We start from the raw sequence: 27,969 nt of genomic DNA on the forward strand, positions 1-27,969 counted from the left end.
TTACCTTGCATTGAGAATCAATAGGTATAGACTTGAATGTGTACAAGTTTTTTGAGGGGAGAGGAACAAGTAATGATTAAGATATGTCAATCTAAGCATTTCATAATACTGCCCCAAATAGCTTTGATTAATCTTATAGTGCTGTTCTTCCGTGAGAATTAATGGTGTTCCCTATACTATCATTATGTTGCTAGCATTCCATGGTGCTGTAGAACACAGTGAGTGTGCAAAACTAATAGCCGCTCCATTAGTTTTGCACACGAAAAACGGTAACTTAACGGTACTCATTACGAGACCATTCTTCTGACAGACTCCTCTTACGGATGCTCCCAGAAACCTAATGTGCATCGGATTTCTGGGAGCATCGGCAGGAGGAGTCTGTCAGCAGCACAGTCTGATGTTGGGTATCGGTAAGATACCTGAAAGGTTACCTTAATGTATACTAGTTTAGGCGAATAGACTATATTATCAATTTCACGTGGTATTATATTTAGTAATAATCTTAATGGAAAACAACCACGTAACGTCCTTCCCTAACTATATCAGAACGGTATTTTGTTATGGAGTGCCCATCGTAAAGTGGGTTGATTGTACAGTGAACCAGTCGTAAAGTGGGGGTCCACTGTAGTGAGCGTTGTAAGGCGTATAGCACACGTGCAATGCGTCCGCGGATTAACAAAAATCGCCAAGAAAATGCGACACGAAATGGTTTACCCTCCCCCACCATTGAATCACTCCATACCAGGCACGAGCGATGCATAACCCAATCAGTACATCCACTGATTGTGTCATGCTATTTCTTTCTTCATTTTCCACAGTATTTAATAAAAATAAATAAAATAAAGAAAAAAAAATTATAATTCGACATCCCAAAGACTAATATTGAGCGTTGTAAGGCGTGTAGAGCACGTGTACGTGCAATGAAACCACCTCCAAAGGAGGAATCTAAGCTATTTCGACAGCGGAGGAAATTACAGCGTACCATGAGTTGAATAATTCATATCTCCAGAGTCTTGCATCTCCCCAGAAATGTTAGAAGTGAATGAATTTGGAAGGAGTCATGGAAGTTGAATCTGCGAATGAAAACGATGAAGAATCCTCGAAGCTCAGTCGTAAACGAAAAGCGAAGAAGCCAAAACCGACTGTCAGAAGCACTCCAAATCATTCAACACGTAATACACAGCAGGAGCAGCATCAGGATTTTAAGAAACATCGAAGCATCCATGCACAGTTTAAACGTACAAATGTATATACCTGGATAATGATTTCGGTTCAGTGTGTTCGATTCAAGAACGATGTGAAGATTGTAGCAGCTCTAGATCATGCTCTTCTCCAAACAGCATTTCCAAATGAGGATGTAAGTGAAATGTCGGCCTGAAACAGCTGTTGTGGCTCTTTCAAGAACAAAGTGATTCCGGCTCTATCGAAGTCAAATGGTTTTAAATATCATCCGATGTCACAGCACTTGCCGAAACTAGATTTGGTAACGGAACGAACGTGTCATATCTCCGAGGATCCCATTCATGCAGATTTGTCGCCTGCCGCATTCATACGGTCAATACAGGATCCTCGGTCAAGTGATAAACGTTCGCCTAATGAAGTTTCACTTAACTTTCACTATGCGTGCTCGCCACACACACAATTTTTTCAGTATTGCTTGTTGGCTGTTGGAACAAGGTTAGTGAATGGAAGGAAGAGTTGCTCTTACGGAGAAAGGCTTAAGTTTTGCAAATTACAGTCTGGAGAGTAGGCACCTGCGAGGTGATCTGACAGAGGTGTATAAAGCCTTGAATGGTTCGAGCATGCTCAATGCTGTTGGGATTCTGCCTCTTGCTCAGAATAATCATCTGAGAGGGCATAAATTCAGATTGAAGAAAGACAGTTGTAGGATAGATGTGCGGAAGTTTGCCTTTAGCCAGCGGGTAGTTGGTTGGTGGAACAGACTTCCATCCTTTGTTGTGGAAGTTGATAGCCTAAATAAATTTAAGGGAACATACGCATTCAAAGCTTATGTGATTATTGTTTTAATCGTATACCATAATTCGATTGTATTCGCTTTCTCTGTGAGATATCTACCCAGTTAGAGGCCGTGTAGAACCTTAAGGCATCGTAATTTCCTTTCCTGAAATCATAACCCGTTCCTTTACCTGAACTACTGTTACCCCTCCCCCTCTTTTCAATCTTCACCTTAGAACCCCGTGATCACTTCCTGCTATTGATTCCTGTATTGTCAACCCTATTATGTCATCCGGTTCATGGGTGATGATCAGGTAAAGAACATTCTTTTCCCTAGTACTTTCCATGACATATTGATACAAATAAACAATCTAGTTGAATTAAAAATTTTGTTCCTCATGTCGAATTTTCTTCCCATTTGCCTCCAATCAATTAAAATCACCGATAATAAGACATTTACGCTTACTTGCCCCTTCCATTTGCATATAGAGGCTCTCATCATAACCCTCACAAACGCCTGGCCTGAAAAATCCCCTCACTCTCATTATACCTTTGCTTCCAACTATTTCACATCATACAGATTCTGTACTAGCATGCGAAACGTCTGAATCCGGGGAAGCTTTCGTCGCGCTCAGGCTGCTTTTAATAAGAAGCAAGACCCCATCACTCCTTCCATCTGCGCTATTCTTCCTAAATACATTGTACATACCATACTGAAACTCGCCAACTCCTATTTCCAGGTGGTACCACGTTTTCGTTTGCCCTATTATGTCAGCATTACTTGTCCTAACCAACAGTTCAAATTCACTCATTTTATTGAGAACACTTCTGGCATTACTGTATAAACAATTAAGATTTAGTGTTCTTGTACAGTTAACTACCCTGATACACTCCTTGAAGTTGTTTAAGTTTGCTTCCCTGGTATTAGTTATCGGCTGATTTGAAATGTTTCTGCCCTCAGAACATCTTGCTACTATGTTCTGTTGTGGTAACAAACAAGAACCCTTGAGGTATATGCAAGCGTTACTTTGACCAATGTCATCAGATAAGCGCGTAACTATATTACCCCTTTCCCCCCAAAACTAGCAGTTCCGTGAAACTTTAAGGTATTCCTCAATGATACTGCCAAAAACTCTTGCACTACTTTTTGTTTTGATTTATCCCGTTTCTACAAAAATGATTCCTTCTACGTACAAGTGCTGACCAGCTGATAAAAATGTTCCCCCAAAAGCCTTGCAGAGTCTTTCAGGTCTTGAGTAAATCCACAAGGCTTTCAGCATATAATCCTTCCTATCGTGCTTTGGGAGAATTGCAGACATTCAGACTTAACTGGCGGTATTTCTTCATCATTGTCCTATATTTGTCTAACAAATCGTAAGATCGTCGGTGCTTAATATCATTAGTCCCCAAATGCATAATTATACAAAGGGTACTAGGAAAGTTTTGCAATATGATGCAACAATGAATCACAGGAAGCTGCATGTTGAGACATGTTCATAGTAGCCGCCGCGCCAAGTCGATGGGCTCAGTTATTCATTAGTAGTGAGAGTGTAAAGTGCTTGCGATGGCATCGTGGTCACGAAATGAGATAAGGACAGTTTTGCGGTATAATTTCGTGCGTGGTTTAACCATAGACCAGTGCTTAGAAGAAATGACTCTTGCACTAGATGATGATTGTCCATATCGTACAACGATATTCAGGTGGTATAGAGAATTCCAAAGGGGAAATTTCACTCTGGAGGATTCGGAGAGGCCACGAACGTCAGTTACGGAGGAAAACGTTACTGCTGTGAGGAAAATGCTTGACGAAAACAGGCGAGTGACCTACCAACAGATAGAGGATACTTTGGGCCTAAATGCACCAGCAATTCGTTCGATTCTGCAAGATCATTTGCACGTGAAGAAACTTTGTTCTCTCTGGGTGCCGCATCAACTGACTGAAGAGCAGATGACACGACGTGTGACTTGGTGCCGGGAGATGTTAAAAAAGTTTGATAAGGGACAATCTCGGTATGTGAACAACATCGTGACAGGTGACGAGACTTGGCTGTACTATTACGATCTGCCGACCAAGGCTCAATACAAAGTTTGGGTCTTTGGTGATGACGACACACCCGTAATTGTCAGAAAATCCCGATCTGTAAAGAAGAAAATGATAGCTGTATTTTTAAAATCGAGTGGAATTGTGGAACGTGTCGTTTTGGACACGCAGAAGACAGTCACAGCTAAGTGGTATACTGAACAATGCCTGCCTAAAGTCATTGGATCTATGAAGAACCTGCGGCCAAAGTCAAGAATGGACACCTGGTACCCCCATCACGATAACGCTCCAGTTCACCGCGCCAAAGCCTGCACCGAATATTTGACCACGACAGGACTGAAACTTCTCGAGCACCCTCCCTACAGGCCAGACCTTGCTCCCTGCGACTTTGCACTGTTCCCGCATGTGAAAATGAAGGTAAAAGGGAGGCGGTTTTCCAGTGATGAGGACCTTCTACGGGCTTGGGACAACGAGTGTGCTTTACTCCCTAGTGAAACTTGGCAGAACTGGTTTAAAGATTGGTTTAGGAGGATGGAGAGGTGTATTGAATGTAGAGGAAATTACTTTGAAAAAATTAAATAAACAAAGCCGTATTGCAAAACTTTCCTAGTACCCTTTGTATTCTCTTTAACCCCCCTTAAAATCTGACAATCTGTTTGTAACATCATTAATTGTTTCTCCCTGCAGACATACCCTGGTTCTAGTCCACCTATCCTTATTACAAAAATATTTCATTTTGCCCTGACCTCTTAATAGAAATAAGTCCTTTTGAACCAGAGCAGTTTGCACTTGGTTATTCTCTTCTGGGACCCGAATCGGGAGTGCATCACTTTGTATATTACTATGCTCTTGAGTCCCCTGATGAGTTTCCAGTTATATTATTCTCTAAAGCAAGCACACGTATTTTCAGTGACTCAGATTCTTCTAGCAATGCACCAAATTTTAACTTTAGATCGGTACACTCCCTACAACGGTGACAAAGAAAAGAGTCGCCAGGTGAGCTATGACTAGCCACTAGGTCGACCTTGGAATACATGCCACAGATTCTACAAACCATGAAATCATGATTCGCCCGGAAATCGAAATCGGCTGTTTCTTCCATGAGTCCGATAGCCGGATGGATCTTATCACAACCATTTTTAAATTTACTAAATATCACAAAGTAACTTCTAAAAAATTATATTTATAATATTATAAAAACTTAAATTTACAAACAGGAGGGAAAAAACACTTACATCATAATAAACTTTACAACTTATTAAACTTTATTCGCAATTTACATTTTGCATTTAATTTCTGCTTTCATTAACATTTGTCTTGTTTCACACACCTTCCGCATTTGTGTCTCACGAACCCCTTTTTGCAGAAACATCCAGAAATGCACATCTTATTGCACAGGAATGTGACCCGTTTTTCACATGTAGGAGGGCACGCAGTACCACATTCTCTATACACCTCATTAGGCGGACACTTTTCTAATGAAATAAAATCGAAACATTTACTTTTAGAATAAAAAATGAAAATCACATTTACTTTATTTATAAAATAATATCAGCCCTTATAAAATTTTTAGTACTGTTATTACCCTTTACAGAAGACATTTTTGAATTACTTATTAATGAAAACAAATGAATTGCTTTACACCTTTACTACAGGTAACCCAGGATGAATAATAAATTGTACATTTAAGACTACGTATTTAAAATTATTATCTTATGTAATTTTCCTTCTACATACATAACATCTCATGGTGAAAATTCTATTAGTGAATCTTCGCCAAGTACTTAACTTAAATTTAATAAGATTCTTTCAAGTCGATAAAGGTGTTGTTAGTACCTGTAACTCCAACATTTTCTAATTCCTTCTAGCTTGTAAAATTGTGGTTGACTCCTTTATTTATTGCTCCATAAGAGAAACTCAGATGGCTTCCTTCTTTCTCTTCGCTAACGTGTAAACATGTTTTTTGAACAGACTCATCAATGATTCGATAAGTTAATGGAACACTCGTTGGCTCCTTTTCGCCAAAACAATGAATTTCCACTCATTCAGTCAACAAAGTCTCTTCAGTTCATTTCAGATTTATAAAATAATGTTATATGCAATCACCTGGCTGTGAATATTCGTGATAGGAAGGTCAGCTGGAAGCTATATTTTGTGACATTGTCTGGTAGATTTCGAAGAGAAACTATGATGCTTCAAAAAATGATTTATAAAATTTTTCTGAAAGATTTCAATTCCTTGATCGAGGGAGTGAATCACTGGTGTAGTGGGTAGAAGTAGAAAAACTAATTCTGCATTCTGCCACTGAACTATAGCTGTGCAGTTGTATAATTCGATGATGGAAAACATGTTAACCACTTTGCTTATTGGAGGCTTGAAGTGGTGGAACCCATGTATAGTCTCTAGAGCTACGTTCCAGTTAACCCTTCCCCATCTCTTCCATCATGCAGTACGATTGGTGACCTTTGAGGTCACCAATCGTGGTGAGCTCAAATGGTGATGAACATCGTGGCGAGATCCAATATTCCTTACATTTCGAGGATACAGCTCTAAAAAGGTGTTCGCAGGCCGGCCGCCAGTTAGTACACCGGACCGAACCAAACCCATTGGTAACTCCCTAGGAGGTTTTCGGATCAGCTAGTGTATAATCTTGCTACCTCTACTCTGTCAGATAGCGACTGGAGGGAGTCCGAGTAATGTGTATGCGGGGAGCATTGTCGAGGCCACGTTATGTCAAGGATCTGGGTATATTCATACAGCATGTCCCGCCCACTTTTTCTTACTATTGAATACACCATGAAATGTCAAATAATAGAGCAAGCTTATCTGCTAAAAGATCTAAACCTCCCAAACACTTCCTAATTCATTTCACAAATATACGTGGTCTCAATTCTGATCTCAACGATGTCGACTTCCACTTGCAGTCTGCCAAACCCATGTACTTTTTCTAACAGAATCTCATTTATCGGTTGATTCAACTACTGCTCATCTCAGATGCCCAAATTATTCGCTGTATGATTCCTTTCGCCTCAAAGGTGGTATTTGTGCATATATCCGCTCCGATATTCCCTGTCAGAGACTTGGCAATTTGGAATCTCCTCTCTTTGAACTTCTCTTTCTTAAAATATCTCTACCTCATTATGTTAAATTCATCTGTTGTCTCTACCGTTCTCCCAACTCCACTAATCACTTGGAGCTCTTTGACTTCCTCTCCTTGCAATTTGACTTTCTCCAGTCCAACTTTCCTAACAGTGAGGTAATTTTCCTTGGCGATTTTAATGTTCACAACTCCAGCTGGCTTCCGTTTTCTACTCACACCAACCCAGCTGGTCGAGATGCTGAGGCTTTTGCAATTACTAATGACCTTACACAGATTGTTCATTTACCTACAAGAATACCGAATAATCCTAATCCTACAGCCAACACGCTTGATCTTTTTCTCACAAACAACCATTGTAAGTACACGGTCGAAGTGACAGGGCCTTTAGGCACTTCAGATCACAACTTGGTGATTGTCTCTTCTTCAATGGAGCCTTTATCTCATGACTATTCCCAACCTGGTTGTTTGGCGTTACAAGAATGCAAAATGAGATGACCTGCGAGATTTCTTTTCTTTTGCTTGGTCGGATTGCTGTTTCGAAACTTCTGATCAACGTTTGCTCAGACCGTGTCAGCGAAATTATTCTTGAAGGAATGGAATCCTTTATCTCACACTCCACTTTAAAATCTCGTCCTTTATCTAAACCTTGGTTTTTCAATAAATGTGCTAAATCTCTTCAAGAGAAGAATGTTGCATATCGAAATTGGGTTGTTTCCAATTCTTCAGTTTCATTTTCTGCCTACACCAAAGCTCGCAACAATTGTAGAGCAGTTATTAATCAGTCCAAACTAGAGTTTGAACAGGCTAAGAGTAGAAAACTTGCCTCTTGCCGTAATGGTAGCCGAGCATTCAGGTCTCTTGCCAAAGCTATTGGCCGCAACTTTTACCCATCTCTGCTCCCACCTCTGTCCAAACCAGATGGTTCTGTTGTAATTTTAGCCAAAGATAAAGCTGACCTTCTAGCATCCCATTTTTCTTCCAACTCATGTATTAATAATCTTGGTAAAACACCACCCACCATTCCCAACACGCTCCATTCAATGGCTCCTGTGGTCTTCCGTCAAAAGGACGTCAGAAATATTTTTGACGCATCTAGATGCTAAGAAAGCTTCAGATCCTGATGGTATTTCTCCACTTGTTCTCAAAACCTGAGCTCCTGAAGTTACTCCTGTTCTTTGCCGCCTTTTTTCACTTTCTTATTGCAAAGGTGTTTTCGCTTCTGCTTGGAAATTTGCTCATATCCAGCCAGTTCCTAAAAAGGGTGACAAATCCCTGCAATCCAATTATCGTCACATTGCAATTTCTTCTACTCTTTCTAAAGTAATGGAGAAATCAATTAACTGCCAACTTTTAAACTACCTAGAAACCTTCCGTCTGATCAATGATCGCCAGTATGGATTCCGTCAGTGTCGATCCACTGGTGATATTCTGGCTTATGGTACTCATTTATGGACAAATTCAGTGGAAAGGTTCGGTGAAACGTATGTAGTTGCTCTTGACATCTCAAAGGCTTTCGATCGTGTTTGGCATAAAGGTCTTCTATACAAGCTTCCATATTATGGTTTTTCAACTGTTTTTTGTAATTGGTTATCCAGTTTTCTCTCTGATCGCTCGCTGAGGGTGATGGTAGATGGCTCCCTATCTTCTAACTTCTCCACTAATGCCGGTGTCCCCGAAGGTTCAGTTTTTTCCCCAAAACTCTTTTCCTCTTGTATATTAATGACCTTCTTCCATTGACTGGAAATCCTATCCATAGTTTTGCCGATGATAGCACATTGAATTCCACTTTCCATTTTGAGAAACCTTGCCCTGCTCATTCATCTTCAACTTCTCGAATATCCGCTATCAATTTCTTAAATGCCGATCTCCAGGTATTTCTCCAGTGGGGTAAAGACAACTTAGTTGATTTCAGCCCTTCTAAAACTCAGTCTTGTCTTATATCTCGCAAAAAAGGATTCTTCCCCTCCTATGCTTATCTTTAGTGACACTCCGATTTCTAGGAAAAATGATATATCTCTTTTGGGGATTACCCTGACTTCTAATCTCTCTTGGCACAAGCACATTACAAATATTGCTTCCTCTGCATCTAAAAAACTTGGTTTTCTCTTTCGCTCTCGGCGTTACTTTTCTTCCAAACAGCTGCTCACTCTGTATAAATTGCAAATCCGCCCTACCATTGAATATTGTTCCCACATCTGGGGTGGTGCCCCCAAAACCTCTCTCAGACTTCTTGATTCCATTCAGAAGAGAGCAGTTACGTTAATTAATGACTCATCTCTAACAGAGTCTCTCCACTCGCTGTCTCATAGACGCACTGTTTCTGCTGCATGCCTCTTCTACAGATACTTCCATGGGCCTGTTCTTCTGAATTGGCTTCTATAATTCCCAATCTCTCTTTCAAAACAATCCGAATACGTGCCGCCACCAGCCAACATCCATTTACTGTCCAACTTCAAACCCACAGAACCAACTTTTCATCTTCCTCATTTATTCATTCAACTGCCGTTTTCTGGAACAACCTTCCTTCAAACGCATTTCCTGAAAATTACAATCTACAGAAGTTCAAGTCCAATTTCAACAAATATCTTCTTTCATCTTCTCAACCTCCAACCCAAGCACGGTACTGAGTACTATAGGTTCTAATACCTCTCGTGTTTGGGGTTTATATAAAAAAAAAAAAAAAAATCCTTCGTTTTCACCTGAACCTGTAGATAATAGGTTGAAATAGATAATTTTTATTTATATGAAATAGATTGTTATGAAATAGATAATTTTTAATACTGCAGTATGCATAGTTTTTCTAGTGGTAATGTTAATGTTTATTTTAATTTTTTTTCTGATTTTATCTTTTATACTACAAAAAAATCTTAATGTATTCTATAATCTGCGCGGTAGCACAGTGGTATCGTCAATGTGCTCCTCATAACGGTCGGGAAAGGGTTCGGGTTCGAATCCCGTCGATGACGTGAGGAACTTTAATAGCTTTTTCACTCCGTGCCTTAGTTAGTCGGTCTCATTCCTAGATTGTAAGGTTTTTTTCCAACCAGAAAGTGTTTTTTTTTTCGTCCAGCAAAACAGGCAAATCGACCAGAGAACACGCATTTTACAGAATTACCTGGTGACCCTAATATAATAGTTTTGACGTATTCTACAAATCCATCGATATTTCGCTAGTCATTTATCTCCTCCCCGTGTGAGATGATAGAATACAATGGTGAATTAGAGATATGGGAAATGGGAGTGGATTTTCTCTCACTCTTCGTAGTACTAACTATTTTCAACAAACTGCGGCAAACGGATACAGCCGAAAGATCGTTGTATAATCAGATCGATGTGGAATTATCTACTCTTAATAAATCCATGCTGTGATCGATTTGCAGCCCCATTCCTCTTCATATGATCTTTCATTCCTTCTTTAGCAACGGATTCCGTAATTTTCCATGGCACAGACGACAATTTTACTAGTATCTATGATTTCACACATCTCAATCTGTGAACCTATTCTCGAAATTGCTTTGAATTTATAGAAATTATTCCAAACAAATCAATCTATTTTGTTCTTTTTATTGGTGTCTTTTATTAATTCCCAGAAATTGAAGAGATTTGTTTATGGCTGTCCCATCTCCCCTCCCAATCTACGCTTACGTTAATACAAAAATTGAGTTTATATTCGGTAGTACGTAAAGTGGGCTTCAACCTAACTGAAACTGTAATTTTGCAGCTAACATATTTGCCGAATAGTCAATGGGAGGAGAAAATTTTATGACTGTGTAATGCTCGACCTCGCAATGTGCAAGCGCTTTTCCGTTACCAGTGGATTACAACTCGCCCTCGTTACTGCAAATTTAGTTCTCATAGGACTGCAAACAAAAAAGCTTGTAGTTGCGTTTTTGGAACATTAGTGACCAAAGATATGGATCCGTTTAGGCACTCTGTAAATGTTCTGTGGTCTTGTTTCTGGAAGAAAAATCTATACTGCGCTATCCTCGCTAGAGACCGACTAACTCAGCCATTTTGCGTGAAATAGACCCATAAAAATTCTTCTCGTCATCGACGGGACTCGAACCCTGGTATCTTTCAAAAGATGTGAGTAGGATGGCGATTGTACCAACGAGTGTAAACAAGAAGTAATTAGGGATGTGACAAAGAATAAAATGGTCAAGTTTGAGTTCTTTCATTTTTGGAAACTAAGCGAAAGTTATAGTTTTTAATAATATTCTCTCTGTTGTTAAATCAATCATATTGGCAGAAAACAGCAGAGTTGAACGGGTCCATTCAACTGCAACCCTACACACGATAAAATATAATTGTTTAAGAGCAATATTTTTCGAGTTGCTAACTAAATCTTCTCAGCCATTTGAAAAAATGGTCAAAGCGTTTGTTTGTTTGTTTGTTTGTTATTTGGTTTTTAGGAGCATTAGCAACTAAGGCCATATTGCTCCGGGATATGCGGTGGTCATTCCTGGTCAAAGCGTTATCCACTCTTATTGGAACTTTATTACATTACTTACTCTTTATTGAAATCATTAAGAAATGTATTACTTACTCGGGAGTGATGAATGGGCTTCACAGCAAGCAGCCAGTACAGAAAGAGAGACTAGTACCAGAATGAACTTCATGATCGACCACTATATTTAAGCAGATGTAGAATTTTTATGTTTTATTGGCAAGGCTTTCTGTTCACATTTTTCTTTCCAAAAACAAAGTGGGCACGTAGAATAAAAATAACAGAGTATCAAAATATTTGCTTCTTGCATGTAAGCGAACAACGTGAAACACCGCCTTGTACGTATATTCGCGTTTCATGTCTGGTTCAGAGAAATTCAACGGCTGATCAATGCGATTCAATACCTTTTCCTCGTCGCAGTGCACAGCACTCACATCCCATTAAAAAAACAGTTCATAAGAACGGCAATGCTAACTTTGATTATGTGAGTGAAAAGTGTACAGAATGAGAAAGAAGAGTGGCCCCACAGAATGATCCTCAACCGCCTTTCCTTTTCTATCCTTCAATTTGAATTCTACAAAACGTTGCCGTGATTAAATGAAGTATTAGAGACTGTTATTAAAATTTAATCAGTGCTTTTAAATACATTTTTAAAATTTGTCATTTTAAAAGCACGTTCAACTGCAATTCACATCAAAAACGAGCACTAATTTACTAATATCCATCAAAATTATTGATGTGGAATTCACATTACCATCACGGGTAAAGAGAAGGGTTTTTACTTTCGTAAGTGCAACTACAGTGGGATCTACTGATGATTTTACCATCAGCAAATTATAAGTGTGAAGCATTCAAGGAAATAAGCATGGCTTTTCATATCAACTAAGAAGCACGATTCAAGGCTTAGAACTAAATGGATGTCAGATGAACTGATGAGACGCGCAGAAAATACATGCACGCATATAAATTAACAGGTGATATAGAAGCCTGTGGTAGATAAAAAGTAGGCTGCTATCAAGCACAGATGATGTAAGGCGACCTCAAGCAGATAATGAGAAATGTTTGCTAAAGGATGCAAAGAAAAATTGCAAAAACTTCTTGTGTAAACCCTAAAAGGAGGCGGGTGAATCGTAAAGGTCCATTTGATATTGATGGTTCTGTTGTTGATAATCCTTCACAGGTTTTTGACAAACTAAAATAAGTACTTTGCTTCTACATTCACACATCAAGAATTCTTTACGGAATTGATTCTAGAAGTTTGAGACTGCCAGGGAGCTAAAAGATTTTGTAATAACTGAGGAAACTGGAAGAGAAATTACTGAAGTTATATATATATATATATATATATATATATATATATATATATATATATATATATATATATATATATATATATAAGGCAGCAAGGGTGGATGGGATATAACCAGTCATATTAAGGGACGCAGAAAACGAGAAAGCAGACTCTTAGACATAATTATGAGAGATTCAGGAGAATTCCTGTGGATGATTGAAAAGCTTGCAAAGGGGATCAAAGACATGCCAAACAGGAGAAAACAGTGTTTGGAATAATTTCCGCAAGTATCCTACCAATAGTAACTTATTTGCTTATAATAGACTTAAAGCTAAAGAGAAATAAATTATACAGAATGAGAAACGTGACTCGTGAATTGCTTTTGCCTCAACCATCACAAAGCTGGACACATAGCTCATCTGGAGAAAGATATAGGCCCTAAATGGCAAATTTGTCCTGCTGCCCTCTCCGATACTTCGTTGGAAAGGTAAAGATGTGTGTGCTCCCGAGGAAGTTGCTAATGCACTACCAGAATCGTTTGCCACAATCCCTGCCTCTGCTTCTTATGCATCAAAGCAGATGCAGAACGATATGGAATCAACTTATCCACGCACAGCTCATTCCCGTAGAACCAACCTTTTATAGTAACAGAGCTCAAAGAATCATTAAATAGATCATCCAATCGTGCCGCAGGCCCAGATGGTATTTATTACATTATGAAATACCAGATGTTATTTATTACAATCGGATCTTCTCTGAAAATGCCTATCCTCCTTTCTCGCGCCATTCTTTCATTATCTTCATACCAAAACCAGACAAAGATCCTTCCCTGGTTCAGAATTATAAACTCATATCTCTACAAGCTACTTGGGAAAAAACTTTCGAAAGGATGGTTCACTCAAGGCTCACTTTGATCCTGCAGTCACAGAATCTCCTGCCAGATAATCTCTATGGCTTTCCGAAAAAACATCCCTGGACGTCCTCATCAAGGTAGAATTTCATATCCTCAATGCCTTTGTCAGGAAAGAACATCTAGTAATGGTCAACTTTGATCTTGAAAAAGCATTTGACACTACCAGGCGTCATGGAATTATGCATCTTTACCATCTGAGACTTAGGAGACATTTGCCTGAAATAAATCAATTTCCTGCAATTGCGCGCTTTTCAGGTCCGATATAAAAACTTACCCTGCTTCTCATATTCAGGAAGAAGTCCCGCAGGATCGATACTTAGTTCGACACGTTTTGCAATCCGAGTTATTGTCATGCATGATTGCAAATCATGCTGATTTGCAATCAGCATGACAATAGATATCCCAAAAACTGTTAAAACTTATTGTATGCAGATGACCTTACCATTTCTTGTCAGTCTCAAAGTATCAGTACTATGGAACGGCTGCTCCTACTTGCCATAACTAAAATAGAATCCTTGACTTTACGTAATAGTTACGCCTCTCAGTAAGAAATACACTACCACTCACTTTTGCAAGTGTCGGGTGGTCCATCATCGTGATCCTGAATTGCAAATAAACAGGACTCTAATACCACTTGCTACCACCGTTAGATTTTTTGGACTGAGCTTAGACAGTAAGTTCAATTGACAAGCTCACATCACTCATTTACGAAATATTTGTCTAAAGCATGTGAATATACTTCGGTTCATCTCATTCATGTATTGGGGTGCTGATCAGTATACTTTACTGCATCTTTACAGAACTTTGATCCGTTCCCCTAGATTATGGTTGTCCACTTTGACTCTGCCAGGAACACTAATTTATAACTGCTGAATGCCATCCAGCACAATATTCTGAGGACTTTTCCGATCCAGAGTCTTTACATTGAAGCCATAATCCCCCATTACATTTTCATAAAAAAACACTATTGCCCCACTATGCTGCTGAGATCCAGAGTCTTCCATCGCACCGCAGTTGGGAGTATTTTTATAATACTCAGTGGGATTTGTTCTATGAGAATCGACCGGCCACCCTCAGGATTAAAGAGCTTGTCCAGAGTTGGAATATCGATTTGAATGATATTTTTCAGGACATGTGGCCCTGTTCCGTACGTTTCTGCCTCTTACCATCTTCTTCAGTGGGGGAAAGAATGCTATGTGCCTACCTGCAATATCGGGCAGTTGCACTCAGCTCACACTGTCCTAAACTCGCATGCCTGTAAAATCTATACTTACGAATCAAAAACTGCCAGTATGGTATGTGCTGCAGCTGTTTTTCCTTCACTTACGGTTACAGTCTCACTACCATTAGCCTGCAGCGTCTTCACTGCTGAATTATACGCCATCAAGTACTTAGTAAGATTATAGAGCGTTCCATCTCACTTACTATAATTTACGCTGACTCCCTCAGTGCTGTCTATGCAATAAGAAAGAATTTCTCCTCATCCTACATTGAAAGACATTCATTCCCAGCTATTCTCTTGCAGTGTATTCAATCCGTTTTTGCTGGATCCCTGGCCATTCTGGTATTTTGGGAAATGAAAGTGCCGACTTTGCCGCTGAACATCCTCAGGTTCCGTACACTAACTATAAGTCTGTCATACGCAAAGCGTGCGACGATAAATGGTCATAGATCTGGAAAAGTGACGCCAACAATATACTTTACCAGATAAAACAAGATCCAAAGCTATGGCTGTCTTGCGTCCGACGAAACAGACGAGGGGAAGTGGAATTGGCAAGACTGAGAATTGGACACTCATCATACTCATTTCTTCCTGTTATTTTGCGAAAACCCACCGCACCGCTCCGCTCATCCTTTCACAGACAACTTACGGTTCGTCATTTTCTGGTTAATTGTCCCTTACATTCAACCATCCGGTCAAACAATTTTCAATCACTCTCTGCGTTGAACATCTATAACCTGTGGCAGATTAAGGATAGTTGGGGACCCCCCAAAAATTTTAAAGTTAGGTGGCAAATAAATGAAATTTTGTATTTTTTGAACTACTGGATTTTTCTGCCTGTTAAAGGATGATAAATAAAACTTTTTAGTTTATTGAATAATTTATATCATTTTTACAAATTTACTTTGCGAATTTTAGAATTCGCGAATTTATTGATTGTCTTCGAAGTTTTTATTTTTTCGGCAAACTGGTGTTCAATGGAAATTAGGGATAAGGCATTTAATCGCTCTTGGCTCATTACAGCCCTCTTTTGACTTTTTATTAATGCCATCTTAGAAAAAGATCGCTCACCTTCACACACTCCGCACGCCAATGTCAAATTTAGTCGAAATGCGATACTCACGTTTGGATAGCATTTGATGGACAAAATTTCCTTAAACGTGTCTATATTTCCTTCATTTTCGCCCGTTTCCTCGATGTGAAGCGCGACATGTTGATGAAGTTGAATTATTTCATTTTCTAAAAGTTCTTCGAGATCGTTTGAATATTTTGCAACAAGTTGTTTAGCTGCCTATTGTTTCTGTTGTAAATTAAAATCTGAATATTCAAAGAGAAACGAAAAGTTTGAGTTAAGTTTTTCGTAGGCAACAGAGCGTTTCGCCATTTCTGTGATTAGACTGTTGCATATAGCTAAATATGTTTCAATTTTGAACCGATCCTTTGCCAAAAAACTATGGTATGTGGAAGGAGATTCGTCTGGGAAAAACTTCAATTTTATTTTAAAAGATCGCTCACCTTCACAATTCACGAACAGTTCAAACTCATTCAAATTTTTGATGGACTCTAAATTATTTGTTTCTTCTGTTTCAAATTGATCAAAATTTCCTCAGATTCGTTTCAGATATTCTATTAAACTTCTTAAATGATCTATAACCTCTTTCAATACTTTTTGAAATATTTTATTGACCTTATCAATTCTTTCCAAAATATTGTACCAAAATACACATAGTATACATGTTTCTATTTCGCATAGTTTGAACAAAATGTTTGCTGCTTCACTTCTTGTGTCGCAATTTTGTTCAGTGTCTACTGCTAACATTTTTAAAAATTTAATGATTGAAATATAATTTGATTTTAAAGATCTAACTGCGTCAAATCGCGCAGACCATCTTGTATCGTAAAGGGATTTAATCATAAAAGGTCGATTATCGCTTAAATTATATTTAAGCGAATTTGTTCCTTTAATAAATTCCATCTGCAAGTAGATCCGGACACAAAGTTAAATAGTTTTTGAATAAGTCCAAAAAATGAAGTTGCTTCAACTCCCACGAGATTTAGAGAATGAGCGCTGCATGGTGTGTATTCGACTAGATCATTGATTTCTTTTATTTGGCTTTGCACTCCACTGTATTTCTCTGACATGTTTGCTGCATTGTAGTAACTTTGAGGACAGTTTTTCATATCGAGGTTGCAATCTTGAATAAATTGTAAAATCTCTTGAGATAATGAACTGCCTTTGACTTTTAATAGGCAAAAATCTGAGAAACCTCGTGTACTTCAAAAGTACATGGATTTACATCTTATTATAAAAGTCAGCTGATCGACATGTTGCAAATCAGGAATGGAATCTACTATAATACCAAAGTATTTTGCTTCTTTAACTTCTTTTAGAATTTTGTCAAGTACATACTCTCCTAACAATTGAATAAATTCGTCACAAATCGTTGAGGACAGGTATGACACAATTCCACGTCCACAATTTGCAAATTTCTGTATGTTATTTGCCAGAAACACGTATTTTGCTAATAATTCTAGCATATCCAAATAATTGCCGTTGAAAGGCAATCCAAACATTTTGTTTTTCCCTCTTAGTGCAAGCCCTCGCTCACAAAGAAAAAGTATTACATCGACTATTCTTCGTAATACTTGTTTCCAATATTCGGACTGCGTTTCCATTTTTTTAATAAAAAGCGTATCCAAACTCTTCTTGTTAGATCGAATGGACCAACTCACAACCGATCTTGAATGAGCCGCGCTATTTTCGTGGGTCGAAAGCCGAGATCCGGCGTTTTTCCAGTCATTAAGTCCAACTATTAGTTGATCCCGAACTTCAAAGCCTGGGGCCCCTAGGCACGTGCCTCATTGTCTTAATGGGTAATCCTACCCAGTCTAGAACAATACGTCCCTCTAAATAAATTGTGAACAGACACCATTTGGCCTCAATAGTCCTTGTGTCGTTAAACCCATTATCAGCATCACCAACAAGCAACAACAACAGAGTCTTCAGTTAACTGAGCCCGAGAAATATCTCATTTCCTAATAGTCTCCATTTTTGAAATTAATTCTCGAATTTACGGCCTTTACCTTAGACCAAACCGGTTTCTTCTGATACAGTTCATTTTATGGTACTGTGATCAGTGCGTGCTATTGGTTTTTCACTCAGTCACTAAACGTTGATTCGGTAGAATAAGTAGGGCACTCAGTTCAACATTCTAGATACTTTTCATTAGGCAAACACTTTTTGAATGAAATAAAATTCGAACATTATTTTTTAGGATAAAAAAAAATTAAATATTTTTACCTAATTTATATAATAATTTCATTCCTTGTAAAAATTTTAGTATTACCCTTTACGGAAGGCATTTTTGCATTACTTTTTCTTTTTGAAAACAAATTAAATTGTTTTCCACTTTTCCTACATGTAACCCAGAATGAATAATAAATTTGTCATTTGTAGTCAAATGATTTCGTGATAACTGAAAAGAAAGAAAGAAAAGGTACGGTTACAGTGGGGTCTAAGAATGTGAACATTGGAAAAATGTTGGCTAATCTGATGAATTCTGGTGCCTGTGGGTTTACAGGCACCAGAATTCATCAGATTACAGGCACCAGGTTACAGATTATCTGGAAATTGTTTCCGACCAGGCCCACGTCTTGATTGCAGCACTGTATGCATCTGTGAATAGATCCTTTCAACATAACAATTCACCATTTTCATTAGGCCATAATACAACAGAACTGATTCTTGGAACATAACAGTGAATTCTCCATACTACAACAGTCTACCAAATTACCAGATCGCAGTTCTATTGAGCACGTTTTGGTAACATGGATTAATATACCTGTGGAACGTCTTCGACACCGCTTTCAGTCCATGTTATGGACTGAATTTACTGGTTCAACACCAATAAATTCAGTGGGCGGATTTGGAAGCCAAGGTTCCTAATGTGTTATGTTTGTTTTATTAAAGAGGGGTTAAAGAAGTATTCCAACGTTGTTCAACTGAAAGATACTGAAGAAATTTTATGCTTCCCCAAACCTTGTTTAATGTTAAAACGCACTTATTTTAATGTAATTAGATTTGTATTTTGACGAGAAGAGAACCACTTTATAATATTAGGGGTCATTCACAAGAGTTACGTAATACACAGAGAGAAGTTGGTTTCAAAACCTTTATTTCGAAATAGTAAAGAGGGGGGTTGTTCGCAGAGTTAAATATCAGTAATTAGAGAATTTCACCTTGGTGTTGAACTTTACATAACATTGTAGTTGAACCCACTGATCGCAATGTTCGTCCTTGAAGGTTTCATCGATTGGAAAGAGAATGGTTTATGGAAAACAGTGGATTTGGTTCCCGATAAGTAAAATATTTTTGAATTAAAGACATTTTAGTGCGAATACATAATGACTATAAACAAATTTCGACAAAAGGAAATAAAAGGTCATTGACCTTTTCTTTCACTCTCTTTAACTATATACACTTCATTTGAATATTCACAAGACCGAGCGGGCTAGCCGGGTAGGTAAAGTGGTTGCCTGGCAACCCAAAGGTCGCGGGTTCGATTCCCGCCTCGGGCTTGGATCAAAGTACTGCAAAATGCACCTTGGGAGGTGCATTATGGCCACAGAAGTATTCACAACAGCTTTTATTATTTGCCTATTTACTTTGAACTAATAGTGTTAGACGGAGTTTTAGAAGGTTCCACATTCTGTAAAGTCCATTTCGATTCTGAAGGATGCGTAATAAAAAAAAAGTCGGAGAAAGCATTGTTTATTGTGGTGCAAATTGAAATGCAGATAAAATATTATTACTGCAAAAAAAATCAGCTTATATACGATGTCTCATGAGCTTAGTTGACTCATGAAATTTGATACAATCATTAGTGCACAAAAGGACTACGAAATTCTAAACTGCCTATGTGAAAATGCAAATATCATCAATTTAGGCAAGGATACACTTGAATTGAAAAATGTTTGAAAGGCGATTCGTTCTTGGGAAAGAATATTTCCTAGTTTAGGGGTAGAGTACCGAGTGTTTTAATCAAAGAAAGAATATCTTTCTCTGTAAAGTGTGTGTGTGTGTGTGTGGTTCTCCAGAACCCATCAAAACAATGAATTTACACTCATTGAGGTCAACAAAGTATCTTCAATTCATTTTAGATTTCTAAAATAATGTTATAGGTAATATGCAATCACCTGGCCTTAAGCAATCGTGATACGAAGGTCAGCTGGAAGCTATATTTTGCCACATCATCTGATAGATTTCTAAAAGAAACTGTTGGGTCAAAAAGTTCTGTGAATCTTCCTGATTCGATTACCTGATCGAGGAACTGAATCACTGGTGTAGTGAGTAGAAGCAGAAAAAATAATTCCTCATTCTGCAATTTTTCTATAGTGCAGTTGTACAAACTATGGAAAAACACATTAAATACTTCGTTCTCACCTCAACCTATTGCTGAACTAGATAGCTTTTAATACTGCGATTTGCATCGTTATGCGAGTGGCAATTTAAATTTTTATTTTTAATTTTTTTTTCATGAAAGTTGATATTTTTCAAATCTTGTTTTCATATTTCTTTATTTATACTTCAAAGTGTTCCTAATGTAATCTACAAATTAGCCAGTGATTTAATGATACACTTATCTGCATTGTACAAACGAACGAATGATTGTGAGAGAGAAAACAAAGGTTAATTACAGAATACAGGATATGGGAATAGAATGCGGCAATAAAATACAGCAGAAAGATCGACGATGCGCTATCTCCTCTTAAATCCATGCTCTGATTGACTTGCAGCTCCATTCCTCTCCAGATGATCTTGTATTACTTCTTTAGCATAACACTCCTTAATTTTCCATGGCGCATAAGCCATTCTAGCTGGTTCTCATTTTTTCTCACTGGTTTCCAACCTTCGAACCAATTTTTTGTTCTCTGAACTGCTTTGAATTTCTGGAAAACATTTAAAACAAATCAAACATAATATTTTGTTCATTTTATTTGTGTGTTTTATTAATTACCACAAATTAAACAGATTTGTCCATAGCTGTCCCATCTCCCCTACAATCTGCTCTTACATTAATATAAATATTTAGTTTATACTCTGTAGTACCTAAAGTAGGCTTCAATTTCACTGCAACCGTGTAATTGCAGCCAACATACTTGGCAAATAGTCAAACGGCCGAGAAATTAAATTTTTATGGACGTGTCCTGCTGGACCTCGCAAATGTGGAAGCACTTTGACGTTATCAGTGGATTACAACTAACCCTCCTTACAGTAAATTTAGTTTCCATTGGACTGCAAACAAAACGTTGTAGTTGCGTGTTAGGAACATTACCGACTAAGTCCATATTGCTCTATATATGTGAATATCGTGTGTTCTGTGATCGATTTGTGTTTGTTGGAAGAAAAAACAGTCTCTGGGAGAAAAAAATCATGCTACCAAAGCCTGAGACTGACTAACTCTGCCACATTGTGCATCATCGACGGGACTTGAACTCAGGTCTCTTGCACTCGGTGTAGGGAAGACGGCGATTGTACCAACTGTTCTACCCATGAGGGCGAACAAAAAGTAATTGGGGAAGTGACAAAAAATAAAAGAAAATGTCACTTTGGGGTTCTTTCATTTTTGGGAAGCAAGCGAAAGTTATTAACATTTTTTTTTTAAAATATTTTCTCTGTTATTGAATCAATCATATTCATGTTGGAAGAAAATAGCGCCGTTGAACTAATTTTGTCAACGTTCTTCACCACACAGAGTGGAAAAGGCCCGGGTTCGAATCCATTGATGAATCGTGGAACCTCTATCAGCTTTTTTCACAACGTGGCCGAGTTTGTCGGTCTCAGGTGTACATAGCAAGGTTTTTTCCACAAAAATACTGGAGTGTTTTTTCGTCCAGCAAAGCAGGCAAATCGACCAGGGAACACACGCAATTTAAAGAACTAAACATGGGTAGTTGAATTAACATTCCGGGTGACCCTAATATAATAGCAATGTTCGGGTGCAACCCTACACAAGATAAAAAAAAAAAAAAAAAAAAAACAAGTGGTTAGGAGCAATCCTTTTCAAGTTTCTAACTATGGAATTTTATCGCCCAATTAAAAATACAAAAAAAAAATAAATTATTGCCTATTCTTATTGGAACTTACTTTATTGGATTACTTATTCTTTATTGAAATTAAGAAATATTACTTACTCTCACACTTGGCTTCGCAGCAAGCAGCCAGTACAGAAAGAGAGATTAGTATCAGAATGAACTTCATGATCAACTACTAAATTTAAGCAGATGTAGAATTTTTACGCGTTATATATGTTTGATTGGCAAGGCTTTGATAACATTTCCTTTCCAAAAACAAACAAACAAAGTGGGCACGTGGAATAAAAATAATGCAATATTTTGTTTTCTTCTTGTATGTAAATAAACAACATGAAACAGCGCCTTGCAAATATATTCGCGTTTCTTGTATTGTTCAAAGAAATTCATCGAGCTGATTAAGGTTATTCAATACCTTTTCCCCGTCGCACTGTACAGCACATACTTCTCATTAAAAAAATAGTTGGTAAGAACAGCAATGCTAATTTTCATCAGTAGGTTTCAAGAACTGTAGGTGAAAAGTATACAGAATGAGAAAGAAGAGGATGCGCTAGCGAATGATCTTTACAATCTCTGCTTCTGCCTCCTATGGGTCCACCTTTCAGAACATCAAAGCAGGTGGAGAACGGTATAAAATCAACTTTTTCCACGCACCGCTCATTCCCGTACAGATCGTTAAACATCTTCCAATAGTGCCGCAGGCCCAGATGGAGTCCATTACGTTATGCTGACTCATTTACTTGAAGAGGATTTGAGTACCCTGTTAATGTTTTATAATAGGACCTTATCTGAAAATGACTATCCTTTTTCCTGACGCCACTCTTTCGTTATCTCCTTATCAAAACCAAGAAAAGATCTTTCATGTGTTAAAAATTATTGGCCAATATCCCTTATGAGCTGCATGGGTAAAATTTTCGAAAGGATGGTTCATACCCTTTTTCCTTGAGATTCTTGCAGATATTCTCCCAGATATGCCAGAGAAGCTGTACTTGCTATTTCGGAGTCAAAAACGCTGATGAAATTGATATTCGGGTGACACTAAAGTCAAGTAGACCCAATGTCGGCGACGTCCGGACGGTCTGTGACAACCAAATCCTCTGATTGCACCTTCACGATGGTGGAACTTCTAGTAATCCTGGGATTAACCTCCATGCGCAAGCACACTGGGGATGACCTCCTAGGTGTGAACCAACGTATGCAGGGGTCGAGGTATGGTGCTCACACCACATGTAGGAATGCCGCCCCTCTGTGTTACTAGGCGGCAGATAACTCTTATCAACAGGTACAATACCACCACTTTGCTTATTGCAGGCTTGAAGTGGTGGAACCCATGTTTAGTCTCCAGAGCTAAGTTTCAGTCAACCCTTCCCCATCTCTTCCATCATGCAGTATAACTGATGGCTTTTGAGGTTATGATGAACATCATGGCGAGATCAAAACTTCCTTACATTTCGAGGTAACTCTCTAGGAAGCTTCAGGATCAGCTAGTGTATAATCTTGCTACCTCTACTCTGCCAGATAGTGACTGGAGGGAGTCCGAGTAGTGTGTATGCGGGGGGAATTGAGGCCACGTTATGTGGAGGATTTGGGTATATTCTTAACATGTGTACGCCAAAATTTCATTACTCCATACAGCATGTCCCCCAACTTTTCTTACTACTGAATTCACCATGAATAGTCAAACTAATAGAGCAAGCTTATCTGCGAAAGGATCGAAACCTCCCAAACACTTTCTAGTTCATTTCACAAATATACGTGGTCTCAGTTTTAATCTCAACGATGTCCATTTCCACTTGCAGTCTGCCAAACCCCATGTATTTTTTTCTGACAGAATCTCAGTTATCGGTTGAATCAACCACTGCTCGTCTCAGTTGCCCAAATTATTCACTGTTTGATTCCTTTCGCCTCAAAGATGGTACTTTGCGTACATCCGTCCTGAAATTCCCTGTCAGACACGTGGTAATTTGGAATCTCCTCTTTCTATCTTCTCTGGCTTAAAATCACTCTACCTCATTTTGTCAAATTCATCTGTTGTCTCTAACGTTCTCCCAAATCCACTAATCAGTTGGAACTCTTTGACTTCCTCTCTTTGCAACTTGACTTTCTCCCGTCCAACTTTCCTAACAGTGAAGTAATTTTTCTTGGTGATTTTAATGTTTACAACTCCAGCTAGCTTCCATTTTCTAGTCACAAAGACCCAGCTGGTCGAGATGCTGAGGCTTTTGCAATTGCTAATGGGTTCGCACGGATTGTTCGTTTACCTACAAGAATACCGGACAATCCTAACCATACAGCCAACACACTTGATCGTTTTCTCACAAACGACCTAAGTACATGGTCGAAGTGAGTGGTCCTTTAGGCACCTCAGATCATAACTTGGTGATTTTCTCGTCTCCAATGGAGCCTTTATCTCATGGCATTTCTCAACCTCGTGTTGTTGGCATTACAAGAATGCAAAATGGGATGACCTGCCAGATTTCTTTTCTTCTTTTCCTTGGTCTTACTGTTTCAAAACTTTGATGTCAGCGTTTGCTCAGATCGTGTCAGTGAAATTATTCTTGCAGGAATGGAATTCTATATCCCACACTCCACTTTAAAATCTCGTCCTTTATCTAAACCTTGGTTTTTCCAATAAATGTGCTAAGGCTGTTCAAGAGAAGAATGTTGCATATCGTAATTGGCTTGTTTCTAATTCTTCAGTTTGATTTTCTGCCTATACCAAAGCTCGCAACAATTGTAAAGCAGTTATTAATCAGTCCAAACTAGAGTTTGAACAGGCTAAGAGTAGAAAACTTGCTTCTTGCCGTAATGGTAGCCGAGCATTCCGGTCTCTTGCCAAAGCTATTGGCCGCAACTTTTGCCCATCTCTGCTCACACCTCTATCAAAACCTGATGGTTCTATTGTCACTTCACCCAAGGATAAAGCTGACATGCTAGCATCCCTTTTTTCTTCCAACTCATGTATTAATGATCTTGGTAAAACACCTCCGACCATTCCCAACACGCTCCATTCAATGCCTCCTGTGGTCTTCCGCCAAAAGGATGTCAGAAGGATCTTGACGAATCTCGATGCTAAGAAAGCTCCAGGTCACGATGGTATTTCTCCACTAGTTCTCAAAACCTGTGCTCCTGTTCTTTGCCGCCTTTTCTCACTTTCTTGTTCCAAAGGTGTTTTTCCTTTTGCTTGGAAATTTGCTCATATCCAGCCAGTTCCTAAAATGGGTGACAAATCACTCCCATCCAATTATCGTCCCATTGCAGTTACTTCTACTCATTTCTAAAGTAATGAAGAAATCAATTAACCCCCAACTCTTAAACGACCTATAAACCTTCCGTCTGATCAACGATCGCCAGTATAGTTTCCGTCAGTGTTGATCCACTGGTGATATTCTGGCTTATATTACCCATTTATGAACAAATTCAGTGGAACATTTCGAAAACACAAGTAGTTGCTCTTGACATCTCAAAGCAATGCTGGTTCCCCCAAGGTTCAGTTTTTTCCCCCCACTCTTTTAATCTTGTATATAAATGATCTTCTTCCATTGGCTGGAAATCCTATCCATAGTTTTGCCGATGATAGCACATTACATTCTACTTTCCAGTTTGAGAAACCTTGCCCTGCTCAATCAGTGTCAACTTCTCTAATATTCGCTAAAAATTCCTTAAATGCCGATCTCCAGGTAATTCTCCAGTGGTGCAAAGACAACTTAGTTGATTTCAATCCTTTAAACTCAGTCTTGTCTTATATCTCGCAAAAAGGATTCTTCTGCTCCTATGCTTATATTTGGTGAGACTCCGATTTCTAGGCAAAATGATATATCTCTTTTGGAGATTATCCTGACTTCTAATCTCTCTTAGGACAAGCAAATTATAAATATTGCTTCCTCTGCATCTAAAAAAACTTGGTTTTCTCTTTCGCTCTCGGCGTTACTTTTCTTTCAAACAGCTGCTCACTCTGTATAAATCGCAAATCCGCCCTGCCATGGAATATTGTTCCCACATCTGGGGCGGTGCCCCCAAAAGCTCTCGGGCTTCTAGATACCATTCAGAAGAGGGCAGTTAGGTTAATTTGATTCATCTCTGCATTCTGTCTCATAGATGTACTGTTTCTGCTGCATGCCTCTTCTACAGATATTTCCATGGGCATTGTTTTTATGAATTGCTTCTATAATTCCCGCTCTCTCTTTCAAAACAGTCCGAACTCGTGCTGCTACCAGTCAACATCCATTTGCTGCTCAACTTCAAACTCATAGAATCAACTTTTCATCTTCCTCGTTTATTCATTCAACTGCCATTTTCTGGAACAACTTTCCTTCATACGTATTTCCTGAAAATTACAGTCTACAGAATTTAAAGCCTAATATCAACAAATACTTTCTTTCGTCTTCTCAACTTCCAACCCAAGCAGGGTACTAAATACTATAGGTTCTAATATCTCTCGTGTTTGGGGTTTTCATAAAAAAAAAAATAAAATACAAGGCTCACTTATGTCCTGGAGTCACAGAATTACCTTTGAGATCATCAGTATGGCTTTCGGAAGAATAGATCAACGCTAGACGTGCTTATTAAAGCCGAATCTCAAATCAGCAATGCCTTTATCATGAAACATCTAATAATGGTTAACGTCGATCTCGAAACGGCATTTGAAACTACATTTGCAATTGCGTTCTGCAATTACAAATTCTGTCAATTGCATTCTTTTCAGGTCAGATATAAAAATGTACTCTCTGCATCTCACATTCAGGAAGGGGAAGTCCTGCAGGAATCAATACTTATTCCAACACTATTTTCAATCCGAGCTAGCAGCATGACACGAGATATCCCAAAAACTGTTGAAACTTACATGTACGCAGATGACCTTACCATTTTCTGTCAGTCTCAAAGTGTGAATACCATTGAACGGCAGCTCCAACTTGCCATAACTAAAATAGAATCCTGGACTTCACGGAATGGTTACAGACTCTAGAAAAGAAATGCACTGCCACTCATTTTTGCAAAAAGCGAGCACTCCATCCCGAACCTGAACTACAAATAAACAATACCTCAATCCCGCTTGTTAATTCCGTTAAATGTTTTGGACTAATATTTGATAAGAAACTATATTTTCATGCTAACATCACTTAAGAACTACGTGTCTGAAGCATTTGCATATACTTCGATCCGGCTCGTCTATGTCGTGATGAGCTGATTGGTACACTTTACTGTATTTTTATAGAACTTTAATCCGTTCACGTTTAGATTGTTGTGTCCAGTATACAACTCTGCTAGGAGCACTACTTTAAAACAGCTAAATATGATCCATCACAGTGCTCTGATCCAAAGTCTGTATATTGAAGCGCATGATCCCCATTACACCGTTGTAGAAAAACACTATCGTCCTACTACGCTGCTAAGATCCAGAGTCTACCATCACACCCCCAATTGGGAGTACCTTCGTAATACTCGGTGGGTATCCTATGAGGGCAAGTCAAACGAAAATAGATCTGCCTCACTTCGAATCAAAGAACTTGTTCAGAGTAGGAATGGCAATTTAAATGAAATTTTTCAGGATACAACTGCACCTGTTCCACCTTGGACATATGTGTCTGCCTCTCAAAACATACACCTTCTCCAGTGGGGGAAGAATATTATACCTATTTGCAATATCAGACAGTAACACTCAGCTCGTGCTACTATGAAGAACCATGCATGTAAAATTTATACAGATGGTTTCAAACTGACAGTATGGTAGGGGCTGCGGCAGTTTTTCTTTTATGTACAATTTAAACCACACTACCGCTAGCTTGCAGTTTCTTCACAACTGAATTATATACCATTAACTTAGTGCTTAGTATGATTTATTGAGCTTTCCATCTCACCTGCCATAATTTACACCGACTCCTTCAATGCTGTCTCTGCCATGATGAA

General features: G+C 38.6%; 1 protein-coding gene across 1 annotated transcript in view; it reads right to left on the bottom strand.

Annotated features, from left to right (window-relative positions):
• The window catches only part of LOC150084608 (von Willebrand factor-like), a 283,645-nt gene that overhangs the window by 241,090 nt on the left and 14,586 nt on the right, over positions 1–27,969 (bottom strand). Inside the window, exons 3-5 of the mRNA XM_090376305.1 lie at positions 26,573–26,623; positions 5,328–5,472; positions 5,052–5,166 (exon numbers count right to left, since the gene is read on the bottom strand). Of these exons, the coding sequence (XP_090232431.1) occupies positions 5,052–5,166; positions 5,328–5,472; positions 26,573–26,623 (311 nt within the window). The remainder of the gene's footprint in view (positions 1–5,051; positions 5,167–5,327; positions 5,473–26,572; positions 26,624–27,969) is intronic.

The sequence above is a fragment of the Mastigoproctus giganteus genome, chromosome 6 (assembly GCF_048544385.1).
Source record: "Mastigoproctus giganteus isolate SK-2022 chromosome 6, ASM4854438v1, whole genome shotgun sequence".
Lineage (NCBI taxonomy): Eukaryota > Metazoa > Arthropoda > Arachnida > Uropygi > Thelyphonidae > Mastigoproctus > Mastigoproctus giganteus.